Source organism: Protobothrops mucrosquamatus, unplaced genomic scaffold, assembly GCF_001527695.2.
Source record: "Protobothrops mucrosquamatus isolate PMUCROS unplaced genomic scaffold, P.Mucros_1.0 scaffold175, whole genome shotgun sequence".
Classification (NCBI taxonomy): Eukaryota; Metazoa; Chordata; class Lepidosauria; order Squamata; family Viperidae; genus Protobothrops; species Protobothrops mucrosquamatus.
The window spans coordinates 309,010-324,366 of record NW_015386535.1 but is presented as its reverse complement, the minus strand read 5'-3'; the positions used below and the strand labels follow the sequence as shown (position 1 = coordinate 324,366).

At 36.7% G+C, this 15,357-nt stretch overlaps 1 protein-coding gene across 1 annotated transcript in view; it reads right to left on the bottom strand.

Moving 5' to 3' along the window:
* CDH23 (cadherin related 23) overlaps nt 1–15,357 on the bottom strand; it is a gene marked incomplete at its 5' end in the record, with an annotated part of 322,097 nt that overhangs the window by 41,753 nt on the left and 264,987 nt on the right. The window contains 6 exons of the mRNA XM_015813612.1: nt 600–707; nt 2,651–2,860; nt 3,611–3,744; nt 11,350–11,530; nt 13,585–13,704; nt 13,777–13,998. Of these exons, the coding sequence (XP_015669098.1) occupies nt 600–707; nt 2,651–2,860; nt 3,611–3,744; nt 11,350–11,530; nt 13,585–13,704; nt 13,777–13,998 (975 nt within the window). The remainder of the gene's footprint in view (nt 1–599; nt 708–2,650; nt 2,861–3,610; nt 3,745–11,349; nt 11,531–13,584; nt 13,705–13,776; nt 13,999–15,357) is intronic.

Here is a 15,357-nt window from a genome sequence, read left to right as displayed (position 1 = left end):
ATAGGGGGTTGTTAGACAGTGGCCACAAAGATGCAACATAAAAACCAAGCAAAGCTTTGATTGTATTGTGATGATAGCCGCCTTGACTTTTTTGACCATACCCCATGGATATCCCTGCACAGGGGCCTTCATTATTTTGAATTTTTAAGAACCATTAAAAAAACAGAGAATCAGAGAAAACACTAGATTGTTTCTGATGGGGAAGATCATGTCTATTCTCTTTGACCCATTAAGTATTTGGGAAATTTGATTTCAGAATTACTGTCTCAGAAAACATCTATTTTTATAAGCCTAATTGTAACACAATAGAATATATTTTTTTGTTATCTGATGCATCCATAGATGAAAGCTAACTATTATAAGGTTGTGGTTTTTTTCAAGAAAATTGTGGGGAACTGAATGATTAATGGATAACCTATAGTGAAAAAGAAAGTTTGAGAACATGGTTAGAAATAGCTTAACCATGGATAAAATAAAAGAAATTAAACTTTGCACTGCAATCCTGTTAATTGATTTATCTATTTTGGGAATATTATATCCAATGCTCTTGATAAATGCAACCTTATTCAGAATTAGGAAAAGATATAGTCAGTAATTACCCTTCTTGCGTTACGTGCGTTTTCTGGATTGTCCTTCACTGTTATTGTCAGCCTATATTCTGACACTCGCTCCCTGTCCAATGGACGATTTACATACACAATACCAGTCTGGGGAAGAGAAGAACCAAGCAAAACAGAGAGAGAAAAACATCAAATGAAACCATTTGACTTGTTTTGTCCTGCCAAATGTATTTAATGCATAAGCTCATTAAATGTTAGAAGTGACCGATTCCTTAAATCAGAAAATGTGTTCTTGAAGCAGCCATTCAGGCTGTACGAATTTATAGTAATGAATGAAGTTACAGGAAATTTGCATTTTTCTGAACCTCTTGAGGATGACATAATGATCAACACTCCTGCAATTTATTAACGGTTAATAAACTGATAAAGGAGTGAGTTGTGTTTCCATTTAGACTGGATGAAGCATCTAGCACACACTAATTCTGAGCTTTAGTTTAGCATAGCAGGCCACACTGACTAAGTCAGTTATAGCTTCTCAATGCTTTGTAGCACAAACCAAATTTAGTTACTGAATATTGACAGTGGAAGAGAAGAAAATCAGGAACATTTGACCCTGAACAGCAGCTGCAGGTAAGATCTGTGCATAACTGTTATGATCTGAAATACAGATAGTGTTCAAGTTAAGGTTCACTCAGTCAGAAACCATCCCAAATTATAATGGCACTGAGTGGAGGTGGGTGGACTTAAAATTGGTCCTCAGTTCTGACCATCACACATTCCTAGGGTCGCATGGCTACAATTTCCTATGGTCTCTGCTATCTTCCACACACAAAATCAATGGGAAAGCTGGCAGGCGGGTTGTAAGTCAAAAATACAACTCCTTCCCCAAAGAAAATAAGAATCTAGAATAGCTTGCCTCTGAGGAAAGATTATACTTGAAGGGAAAGCAAGTAGGGGGAGATCAGATAGAGGGGTATAAAGTCACGTGGACTGAATTAAATGTGGACTGAAAGTTACTTCTCTCTTAGAACTTGGAATTACTTGTTAAAAGAACATGCAGGAATATTGAAGATTGATAAAAGAAAATATTACACACAGAAAACGTATTTACAGTAAATACCAGCCACTAGAATGCAAATGTAGAAGACAGCTACAGTATTGTTTATCAAGCAAAGGATATAATTGTGCCATTGAACTGAACTCTGCATGGATCACTCAATATTGTTACTGCTGGAATCATGAGATAGTTTGGTCAATGCAGAACCCTCACCTTGAAGCAGTGAGTCTTATTGCAAAATGTTGCAATATTGCTTTGCACAAAGGGATCTGCTGGAGATGATAGCTGGCTTGCTCAGCTTCCCAATTCCTGAAATCCAGTCATGGCAGGGGATTACATAACTGTGTTAAATATGGACCTGTCTTACCAAAAGTATACTACCATGATGAACCTCTGCATGAAACTTATAGTTAGGCATAGGGGTTCCAATGTTTTCACTCTGGTTTATTAAAGAGTATTATTATTATTATTAATTATTATATAATAATAATAATAATAATAATAATAATAATAATAATAATAATAATAATAATAATAATAATAATAATAATAATAATAATAATAATAGAGTTGGAAGGGACCTTGGAGGTCTTCTAGTCTAACCCTCTGCTCAGGCAGGAAACCCTATACCACTTCAGACAAATGGTTGTCCAGTCTCTTCTTAAAAACTTCCAGTGTTGGAGCATTCACAACTTCTAGAGGCAGGCTGTTCCACTGATTAACCCCTGTGGTTTAGTGGATTAGGGAGACTCACATTCTGATTCTCCTTTAGTCATAGAAGGCAGCGAGGTGATTTTTTTCTCTTAACTCTAGATTAGGAGCTTGAAAAAAAATATTTACGAAGCTATGCTGGATCATATCAGATACCAAGGCCCATAAGCTTTACTGAAGAACTATTATTTGGCAATCAATTAATATTATTTTTTATTAAAAAAATTTTTATATCAAGTTAAAACCCACAACTGTAACTGCAATTTATTCCAGAATGTTTGATGCAGGAAGCCACCACCAGACAGGTATAAAAGAGGCGTACCGTACTATTGATGTAAAAAGCATTGTCTCTATTCCCTGCTGTGATGCTAAATGTTAAAAGAGCATTCCTGCCACTGTCTGCATCCCTGGCAAGGATACGGGTCACAAAACTGGAGATGGGAGCAATTTCAGTGATGGTGAGATTCATTGGTAGATTCAAGAGGACGGGGTCATTATCATTAACGTCCAAAACATTCAATCCCACCATGACCTAAAACACAAGGAAGAGACACATAAGTAGAGCAGTTAAAAGGCCATTATTGCAAATAACACTCACTCTGTGGCTAGGGCAAACTCCTTCTCTATTTCTCCACATGGCACCATAAAGAGAAGAATTACAGGTAGCCCTCAACTTAGGCCTGGGTGCTCAGCAACCTTGAAAGTTCTTACACCCCCCCTCCCAAGATGTACTTCTGACCCGGATTCAAAGTTCTGATGGCTGCCCTCCCCAGTCACATGATTGCATTTTGGAAACTCAATAACTGGTCGTCATTTACAGCTTTTTGCTGCATCCCATGGTCACATGACTACAATTTATGATGGTTTTTGTTGGAAACCAGCATTTACTTCTGGTTTCTGGTCAAAAAGGCCCATTCTGAACAATGAGTGGCATTTGCTTAAAGACTGCCACAACAACGGTAATAAAACCAAGCGTGATCATGTGATGACCTACTAACGACTTATAACCACAGTTCCAGGTTCAATTATGGTTCTAGGTCAAGGACTACTGTGGTCCCTTTTATGTTTTACCATCTACAGTTCATTATCTTTTCTCAGGTGGACATTTTATAACAGGGGTCTTCAAACTTGGCCCTTTTATGACTTGTGGACTTCAACTCCCAGAATTCCTCAGCCAGCGTGCCTGGCTGAGGAATTCTGGGAGTTGAAGTCCACAGGTCATAAAAGGGCCAAGTTTGAAGACCCCAGTTTTATAATCTGATCCTAAGCCACTACAACTTACAGTAGAGCTGAGCGAAGGCACCCCTCTGTCCTTGGCATCGATGGTGAGATTATAAAAAGCAATGTTCTCTCGATCAAGTTCAGCATCTTTTCTCACACGTAGCTCCCCTTCCACAGGTGAGATCACAAATTCTCCTGTAAGAGAGACACAGCTGTGTTATAGGAAGAAAAGCTCAAATAATAACAATAACAGTAACAATGCTACATTAATTACATGGGCCAAGACCCATTTGCTCCAACTATATTGTGGCTGGACAGGACAGCCTCATATGATTCTACAGACAGAGGTCTGGCACTCCAAGCATTCTAGAAAGCTTCATGTTTCTCAGGGAAATGGGAAAACATGAACTGGGAACAAACTTACTGTTATATCTTTGGTTATTTAGGCATTGAATGAGGCAGAGTGTTGAAACAATAAGTATATTAACTCAGAACAGAAGCAGCCCTTAAGGATGCTGCACAGCTATTTATACAGTTAGCCTCTAGGTGGCAACCAATACATTTAAAGTAACAGTTTCCCCGCCCAAAACCTCATTATTAGCTTGGAGACAGCCAGTCTGGCTTTCAGTAACAGCAACTGTTAAACAATACAGCAATGTAGGTCAGACAATAAGCAAGTGATTTAAAACAGTTGTGGCCAATACATTACACTTACCTAAAATGCTCCACTGTAGAGATTTTATTTTTATTATTCAGTTTATAATACAATATCCTATTACTTATTCTATTTCTATTCAACTTCTACGTTATCTGTAGAGATCAGAATGTAAATTTACACATTATTAGCCAGCAAGCTCCAGATTCCAACTGGCAAGATAGATAAACACTATGGATGCAATCAGTGGGATTTGTTTTCAGTTAAGACTGTATACACCAGGGGTCTTCAAACTTGGCCCTTTTATGACTTGTGGACTTCACTCCCAGAATTCCTCAGCCAGACCTCTGGTAGACACTTCCAACCTTAATATATTAATGTATTTCAGCCTTTCAAGCTTTCCAGATGGGTTAAAATTCAATGACCATCATTCCCAACTGGCTAGGAAGAATAGGAATTGAAACTGAACACATTTAGGAGATAATTAAATTGAACCACACAATTTGATCTCATTAAAAAACAACAACAACAACAACAACAACCGAAAAGCAATCTTATGCTTGTTCAGGCTTATATCTCATCAGATATTTCTGGCAGCTTATAATCTAAGTGGAAAGGCCTCTGTTTGTCTCATCAGAGACACACCACTTTTAAACCTGGAAGTTTAATTTAGAATTGTCTACAGCAAGGTTTCCCAACCTTGGCAATTTTAAGATGTGTGAACTTCAATTCATAAAATTCTGGCTGAGGAATTCTGGGAGTTGAAGTCCATGTGTCTTAAAGTTAAATTAAATTAAATTAAGAAAATAAAAAATAAATAAGAAAAGGAGTTGCTGAATGCCATCTGGTGATTGCTCAGGGCCAGATTTTTTTTCCTGTGGGAGCACCCACCCACTGAAAAGCTCATTATTCCTGAAATTTAGCAGGTGCCTTTTATGTTCGCTTTTACAGTATCTTGAAAATTTACTTCTACATCCACATCTTTCGGTTATAAATTTTGGGGGGGAAATCCCATCCTGCATTTTTTTAATGATACATTTTCTTGAACATTGCTGTATAGTGTTTTTAATATATTTTAAGGTTTGTTTTATTATGTTTTTTAAATATTATTATTATTATTAAATTAAATGTACCGTATATACTGCCTGACACCCAGCAATTTTAACAGGTTTGCAAATTGCAAGAAAAGAAAACAATACAGAATAAAACAGGGCAAAGATTCAGAGAGAAGAAATTCAGATGGGAATAAAGGAAAAGAATATGCTTGATAAGGCCTGGGTGAATAGTGAGGTCTTCACGTCCCTCCAAAACACCAGTAGAGTGTTTAATGTGTAAATTTGAATTAAATCATATGGAAACTTGTGGAAAGTTACAGAGGTCTTAGGAATATAAACAGAAATTTTCTAAATGGTGGGATCTGACTTTAGTTGTTTTCTTGCAGACATGTCATTACTAAGTTCTAAATCAGGGGTCTTCAAACTTGGCCCTTTTATGACTTGTGGACTTCAACTCCCAGAATTCCTCAGCCAAGGGCCAAGTTTGAAGACCCCTGTTCTAAATGATTGATACACTGACAGTTTGAAATAAAATAATATAAATGCAGATATTAAAATATTGGACAAGGTCTAAAATATTTAAAATCTGAACTAGTTATTTATCTAATTGCTAGATGAAAAATATGCAAGATAGTTAAATACTGAGCTATTAAAAAAGGTGTTGCCAGGTGTCCACTATTTGAGTGGACAGTCCACTTTTTTCACATTATGTTCACTATTTTTTTTCACAAAATAGTGGACATTTTTTTATTCAAAAGCTTTATGATGAAATGGTACGTAATCTAAAGCTGTATAGTCTACTTTTTTTACTACTTAACCCCACCCCCCGCTTGTCCGCTATTTTTTGGAAGCAGACTTGGCAACCCTACCTGTGTAATTGTTTCTGACTCTAGTGGGTGGTGCTCACCTCCATTTCTTGGCCAAGGGAGTCAGTGTTCTCTGAAGACATTTTGTGTGGTCAAGTAGTCAGCATGGCTGTACACTAAAGGCGCAAGGAATGCTCTTATCTTCCCACTGAAGTGGTACCTATTTATCTACTCGCATTTGCATGCGAGGTGGGCCAGAGCTGGAGCAGGAACAGGAGCTCATCTCATTGCACAGAACTCAAATCTTGAACCTGGGCTGTCAGTAGGGGGCGCCGAGCCATTGTGCCACCTACTGAGCTACTAGCCCACTGAAATTCTACAATAGCAAGGTTTTCAAGTCATCATTTGGTCAAATTTATGCAGGGGCAGCCATGGAGTCTATAATCCAGAAATGAAAGGTTTCAACTTCAGATTGTTGTAGTTTTTTTTTAATTTTGAATCATTAATTTTTATCCCCACTGCACTATTCAATCTAATAAGCATCACAAATCCTTCCTGGTATTTGCTGCATACAGAAGTACATGCCCTTTTATGCTCCCAGCGAACACATTCCTAAAACCACCAGCAAGATTAATTATTAATTTCTCCATACATTCGACAACTAAGGAGACATCTTAGCCTTTGATGTTGCTCAGGATCATACCATTTATTAAGCCCTGATCTGAGTCCTGCAATGTGGGATTCAGCAACCAACCTTCAGTTCCATTTTCATGCAAAATATCCCATAATTCAAACATATTCATTTTATCTTACGCTTTCTCTAAATTTACAATCATGTGATAATCATTATTATTTTTTCTGACACGGATTTTCTCAATAGCCTGGTGAAGAGCAAACATCTTGTTTGACATCTCCTGCCGGATGTAGAACTGGACTGTCGTAGCAACTTTGTGTACTGGTGCTTCATGTATTCCTTTTAATCAGAAACTTGCCAAACAGTGTACACTTCCTATTGTTGCCTTTCCCTTTGTGTAGGAAACAATAATGACAGGCTTCCCATCATCAGGCACTAATGCATTCTTCACACGCAAGTTTGCACAACTTTCACAGCCACAACTACATTTTAACATTTCTCCAGTTGCATCATCTACCTCTGCAACCTTACAATTTTTCAGAGTTCTCACAGCACTTAGGACTTCTTTTCATCATTTTTCTTGGGCACTGACATTTATGGCTTTTGCTTAAAATTCTCTTTGATATATCACTATTACTTTCTTATGAATCCCAAAAATCCCAGCTTTCCTTTATCTAGTTTCATCTCAAACTATTTCATTTTGATTTTAGTTAAAAAAGCTTCTAGTACAGCGTATACAGGTATGCAAACTTAGATGATATATATTCATCTCCCTCTTTTGAAAAGTCCATGAACAGTACTCTGTGTTTTATTATTATTATTATATTATTTAATACAAAGATTTATTTTCAGGAAAAATATAGTGTTATCTATGATTGAAGAGACAATTACTGAGCTTGTGCAATTATTACTCCATATGACACATATTATTTCATCATTTTTTTTCAATTCCACTTACTTTGCTGAAGGCATTTTGCTTAGTTCCAAAACATTTTCAACTGCCAACCAAACTTTCTGTATAAATATTCCTTCCCTCTCTGACTGCACTCTTGTCACCATATTTTTATTTCTACTGTATATACCTTCTTTTGTTTTGTTTGTTGTTTTTGTTTCTTTTGTTTTGTAGCAAACAATCTCTGTGTATTTTTTTTCTTACCCACAGTTTCTTTCACTTCATCTTTTTCTATGAATTATATATAATTATGTTCCAAGTAAATTGTTCCTTATGACCACATACTATTTCTGCTGGGTGATTAACCTATATTCCAATTTGGTCCTTCTGCTTAATTTTGGGGTATGTATCCAAGGCCTAAGTCCACAAAGAAACACCGATGTTGATTGGAAGTTGAACAAAGTTATTTTCAGATGTCCAAAGAAGACTAAAAAAAAAAAAAATCATCCTTATTGTATCTCAGACAACTACATCTCATGTTTTGTGTCGCCCTACAGTAATTACTAGGGCCATAAATTTAATATGCTCCAATTAGCTCTAACTACAAAACTTCCTTTTTCCTCTAGGAGTTTGCTCAATAATCTAGATATGTTGCAAGACCTTTGTTTTGAAGTTTTTCTGACACCGAGCAAAAGTTGAACTTTAAAAGGAGTTCCTATTTATTTAAATTCCCTTCATGTTCAGGATAGGGTAGAGAGCACAGGAATATTTTAAAAAATAGACAGATCGATAGACAAGAGATACATATTGCAGAAATATTGTGACACCATTTAAGCACTGAAAAAATTTGCACTGATCAACTTCTTATAAGACAGTGTTTCCCAACCGTGGCCACTTGAAGATGTGTGGGCTTCAACTCCCAGAATTCCCCAGCCAGCTGTGCTGGCTGGGGAATTCTGGGAGTTGAAGTCCACACATCTTCAAGTGGCCAAGGTTGGGAAACACTGTTATAAGAGACTGAAAAAACTGGTCCTTCCTGAGATCTTAAAAAAAAAAGGGGGGGTGTTGCTTTAACTTCAGAAGAGAATACTTTTCTTTGATCAGAAACACACTTTAATTCTTTCAAAGGCAAGCTAGATATTCCTTCCAAAACACTTGGTGAGCTTGCAAAAGCACCTTCTAATATGGCAAGCACAAAAAGTTTGCAATGCTTCCTCTCATCACGGGTGTTTCTTACAACAGGATTTCCTGATGTACACACTCCTATTTCTCAGAAGAGGCCCTGCTAATATGGTTTTGAATGGCTCTCTTCACTATCCTGACATGATTTTTTTTTTTCTCTTTCCTTCCTCTAATGAAAAGATTGTTCAATTTCTAAGTAGTCTGCCTCTTCCATTTCTAGCACTGATTTCAGGGTATTTAAATCAGAATGAGGAAAGCTAGCATAATGATATAACAAAATCTATTAGAAGAGCATACATGCACACACACACACACACACACACACACACACATATTGCATACACTCACACTTACATAGAGTGGTGCTTAAAAGTTTGTAAACCTTTTTGAATTTCTGCATAAATGTGACCTAAAACATGATTTATTCTCCACGCGTGTTAAAACTAGATAAAGAGAATCCAATTAAAGAAATGAGTCAAAAACATTAAACTGGTTCATTTATTTATTGAGGGGAATGATCCAAAACTATATATTTGGGTGTGGCAAAATATCTGGTCCTCTAGGATTATTAGTTTATTTGAAAGAGAAATTAGAATCAGTTGTTTCAGTCAATCAGCTGATAGTCAGAATGTGAATTCTGGGTATTCACTATCAAAGTCATAGCTTTACCACAGAAATATATGGAAGTATGTTGTGGCCTGAACAAAGTAGATTTTTGCAGACTCCCCAAAACAGTTATTGATGCTTACCAGGCTGGAAAAGGTTACAAAACTATTTCCAAAGAGTTTGGATTTTACCAATCCACTGTCAGGCAGCTAGAATGCAAATGAAGGGAATTTATTGTTACCTTCCCCAGGAGTGGTTGATCAATTAAGAACACACCAAGACCTCCTACTCCAGGAGGTCTCAAAGAACATCAAGGTAATGTCTGAAGAAGTAAAGGCCTCTATTGCATTGATGAATGTCATGAGACGACCTTCATTAGAACACTGAACAACAATAGTGTGAAAGAAGAAAGTCACTGCCCTTCAAAAAGAACACTGCTGTCCCTCTACAATTTGCAGAAGTCAAAATGGATAAGCTAGAAGGCTATTGGAAGAATGTTTTGTGAATGGATAAGACTAATACAGAAGTTTTGACTTGGATGAACAGTGTTACATTTGGTCAAAGACAAACATTGCATTCCAAGAATCTTATCCCATCATGATGTTGGCAGTATCATGATAGGGCTTACTTCGTTACCTCTGGACCAGGATAACTTGGCATTATTGATGGTCTTATGAACCATACCAGCAGATTCTACAAGAAAATGTCAAAATATTTTGACATTTCAGTGGCCAAGTCAAAATCCTGAAACTTTATCCTAGAGAAATGTTGTAGAAGGATCTGAAGCTGGCAGTTCTTCTGAGGGAGGCCACCAATATCCCTCAGCTGAAAGGGTTCTATAAGGAAGGATGGGATAAAAATCATTCAAGCTATTGTGTAGGACTGATAAATACTTATAAGGAACCTTTAGATTCAGTTTTGGATTCCCATTGGGAATACACCAGTTACTGAAAGCAAACATTCATACACTTTTACCATTGTAGCTTTGGATAATTTTTTCTCAAGAAATAATTGAATGATAAATTAATAATGTTTTTGACTCATTTGTATAATTGGATTCTCTTGATCTAGGTTTAGGATTTGTCTAGAGAACAGATTATGTTTTAAATCATATTTATATCAAAACACTGAACAGTCAAAAAGGTCTACAAAGGTTTAGGCAATATATATTCAAAACTATAAAAATGCTTTGAAACACAGAAAGATATTTCTTGCCCATTTCAGATGCAGAATCTGCCTAAAAGGAAATGGGAAAACCTTAACAGTTTTGTGATTTATAATACCAGTTCTTCTAAAATAAATGAATTATAGTAATTGACATTACATTGAGCAACCAATCATCAAAGAAAAGCTCAGGCAACATCAGATATTCATAACAATGTTTTTCATTGATGTTGAAAGTGGTTTTCCATTTACTTTAGACTGTGAACTTCAGGAATAAGAGAGAAAGATGATTTGCAAAAACTTTTGGCTTCAACTTTAGGAATAACAGCAACTGAATGGCTCCTCTTCAATTATGTTCTCGAAGAAGAAATTCCGTTTTGACCAAGCTAGATCCTGAAAGCCCAAAATCTTCCCACAATTAATGGGGGAATTAGGAGATCTGCTTTGCAGATCCCTTATGCTGTCCAAATCTGCCCAAATCATTAATTAAAATAGAATGTGAAGACATATTTAGGGTTCATAGATTTCTAAAATTGAAGAACTAAAAAAAAACCTATTTCAGTTCAATAGTATTAGTTTTCATTTCAAATTTGGAATGGTAAAATTATCCTTTTCTATGTATATAGAAGCTTGCTTTTAATAAGCATTGCTATTTGCTTAGGGAAGTAAAGAAACAAGGCAGACATAAAATGTCAGCTCCTTGGCTTGTAGGATGACCATTCTTTTCCATAATGCATTTCTGGATGAAGTAAAAATGGTAAACAACAGAGTTTTGATTCTACTTCTTTTTCATTTTCATCACTTACCAAGAGGATCTCCAGCAATGATGCTGTATTCAACTTGCCCGCTGGGTCCTGAGTCCCCATCATGAGCTAGAAAAGTCCACACCCTGGGACCAGGTTGTCCTTCTGTGATATCAAAGGGCCCTTCATAAGAACGAGGGAACGTTGGTTGATTGTCATTGATATCATTCAAATTTATCAACACCTGAGATTAATACAGAAAGGCACAGAGGTGTTCTAAAATGTTTCAACAACAAGTGTAAATGTTGACTTGGGACGTCTACTTTATGAAAACAATAAAGTGATCATCTTTTACACAGCTGGCAGGAAATATATTTATTTTATATGAACAATGCTTTAGATGTTGCTTTTGTTTGCAACAATAATCCTAAAGCAGGGGTCTTCAAACTTGGGCCTTTTATGACTTGTGGACTTCAACTCCAAGAATTCCTCAGCCAGGCACGCTGGCTGAGGAATTCTGGGAGTTGAAGTCCACAAGTCATAAAAGGCCCAAGTTTGAAGACCCCTGTCCTAAAGTGTCCCAATATTTTTCATAGAGAAATAGATAATAAAGAAGCCAGAAGCAACAACCTTTAATCCTTTTTGACTTGGCAAGTTTTGGGGTAGACTAAAACAGATAACTGAGATCTAAACTTCAGCATTCTACAATAACCAGCAAATTGTGTTTCTTGATATATTAAAATGATGTGAGGGTTTGCCAGAATAAGCTCTGATCTTAGTTGCTGTCTTTTCAAAGGTTATGTTAGCTACTGTATTCTGAATGTTATCTAGCATTTATTATGCCACTATGCTGCAATCAAATTAAATCAGGAAGCAATCATAGTGAACAAGGACTTAATGTGTTTGTCGAATCATCTTTGGATTCTATGTTCAAAGGCAAGGATCAGGCTAAAAATATCTATCTGCCATTCTCTTGTAACCAAATTCCAATATATTGATTATTAGAAATATTACAGTTCCATGTTAGATGTTGCAATGGATTAAAAGTACTGTAGTTGAAATTAACTGACTAGAAGTAGTTGAAATTGAACAACTTGCAGACACCATTGTTGAAAAAGGTTTGAGCTTTTATCAACTGTTAAGTTGTGAAGAGACATTGTTGCCTTGCTGAATTTTAACTCCTGTATAATACTTCTCTCTTTTGCCTTGTCTTTCCAGTGGGGCCCCCTCTTTCTCTTGCTTCATTTCCCATTTTTCTTTTCTTCCCTTCCTTGTCCAGCTTCCTGTTCTGCTAACCCCATCTCTTTCTTATTTCTGTTTTTGCGCTTGTGTCAGTTCTGTTCTTTCTGCTGGAAATTAGAAGGGGAATGTTTGGGAGTGTTTTTATGTATACCTGGCCCTGTATTTTTCTCCATGTTAAAAAGATGGAGAAACTACGTATTGCACAGGATTTTTGCCAACTTTGAAAGTGAGGATTTCCTTCCTTTGGTTAAACATGGTATTTGTCTGGCAGAAATAATTTTAAAATCTTATTTGCTGATTTAGAAATTAACCACTAGCGCATGGAAGAATCCCCTTGGTGACAAGTTTTAATGCTACCACTTGTACTCTACTAAAAGTTGGGGAAATGTAAAAATCCATGTTTTCAGAAGGTTCTTTACAATTATCTTTTAATTAGGCAAATTTTGTCCCAACTCTGAATACCTCCTCTTAAGAAATTTTTCCAAGATAAGCACAATATGCCTCCATAACAAGATATTACCAATATGCCTCCATAACAGTAGAGGAGAAAATAAATCTCACTGGGCCATTACGGGCAAAAAAAATGTAGCCAAATCCCACTTTCATCAATCCTACAAGAAGGATTAATAAAGAGATGCTAAAAAGGAAAGGAAAGAAAGACAAATTGAACTGCACACAGTTCAATGATTTTTCCATCTTTCAAATTAAATCTGTCCTGGGGACAAATAAGAAGGTCCTCTGGAAACTGTTCATGGAATTTACTTCCATTCTGTAAACCATTGAAATAATAGTTGCTCTGAGTCACTTTTTTATAGCGTAGAAAGATTATATTTACTGGGAGATCAAGAGCTTCTTGTTCACAGTATAGGCAAGCATTAATTCTTTCTTATTCTGTGATCCTAGCTTTTAAAAAAAATGGAAGTACACTGCTGTAACAATTTGCTGTTGGTAGTAAAAATAATAGTTAGTGGTAATTTTTAGCTGGTTGTTTTAAAGAGGAATGTGTTTGTTTGCCATGCCTACACATTTCATTTCTTTCTCAGAAGAGAAACATACCATTGTAGTAGATGTGAGACGACGTGATGGAATCGGACACTGGTCTGTGGCTGTGATTATTAGTGTATACCGCCCATGGCTGATTTCATAATCCAATTCCTTCATGGTACGTATTTGTCCCTAAAATGACAGACCAGTTTTAATTTTTAGCAGTGAAGACTGATGGACCATGAAGACTGATGGACCACTCACTGTAGTGCTGTTGATGTGAAAGGTGTTCATGATGTTCCCCTCTGTGATGGCGTATGTAACAGTCCCATTTAAGTCTTCATCCCGATCCATAGCACTAATGGTGATAAGAACGGCATTCCAAGTGCCTGGACCTTCATCCAAAGTGACTTCATACTGCTGCTGTTGGAATACTGGAGGATTATCATTCTCATCCAGGATGGTTACATAGACTGTTGTTGTAGCCTATAGATAAATAGCAAGACATTTAGAATCATGCGAAGGAGAAAAAAGGAAGATTATATGGGAACCATACAAATATTCATATTGTTCAAATACCTTTCAGTTGGTAATCTCTTGGAATGTCTCTCATTAATGTTCCACCAAAAGATTTATAAAGTTGATTTAAAAAAAAACCTCACAGTGCAATTTAATGCATATATACCTATAAGCAAGCATTGTTGAATTTCATCAAATTTGTTTTGGGCACTTCTACCATTTTTAGAATAAGAGCTACTGGGAGAACGCAAGCTTATTTGGAATATGCTTTGTTTCAGTATCAGAAGGCACACAACTGTTTTTTATTGTGTTTTTATTTATACGTCTTCAACTCACCCTTCTATTAGTAAAAAGCCCCTCTAAATGAACCTTAATTAATTAAGCAATTAAGCATTAAGTCAAAATGTTTATTTAAAATTATCACTAAAAGTCTCAGATAACTTAGAAAGAACTCTAAAACACAGGAAAAATACCAAATCATATTACAAAGAACCAATTTAACCAAGATGAATAGGTGCAAGAATGTATTTCCTTGTTTAGTAAATTCCTAACATCTGGTGAGAGATACCTCTGCTGATGAGCAGGTACATATGGGGAGAAGGTGCTATGTTTGATATCCAAGGTTTAAGCTGTACAGGGTGTAACATGTTCATGTTCTGCTGTCCAATTTTGCATTTTGCACCAGCCAAAAATTCTAGGCCACTCTCCTAGGTAGCACAGTAAAAGCATGCTACAATAGTTGAGATGGACTGTGCTGGATAGATTCTCCTAATCCAGGAATAGCTAAAGCTGCAAAAACAATTTGATGCACGTTCAAATATGAAAAGCAAGCAAGAATACTGTATTTTCTCAGGGGAGCTAACAGTAGCAGGTGAGAAAATTAGAAGTGAAGAAACGTTAGATAATGTGGAGCAAATTAAAGCAGGTATACTTTGACTTTATCATTACAGGACATATCAGCCTGACGAAGGCAACTCTTCTTAGGGTTGTCTATTCTTACATGGGGGGGGGGAGGATCCCTCCCTATCTGTAGCAAAGATTCAACATATCAGGGTTGGCTTGCAATCTGTCCATAGTGTTTGTGTGTATGTATACATAAGTGCAAAGAACAACAACAGTACATCTAAGCTCCAGTCGGGCTTCAGGCCGGGATACAGCACGGAAACGGCATTGGTCACGTTGGTAAATGATCTCTGGAGGGCCCGGGACAGGGGCTATTCCTCTGTCCTTGTTCTTTTGGACCTCTCAGCGGCTTTTGATACCGTGGACCACGGTATCATGCTGCGACGGTTGGGTGGGTTGGGAGTGGGGGGCACTGTTATGCGG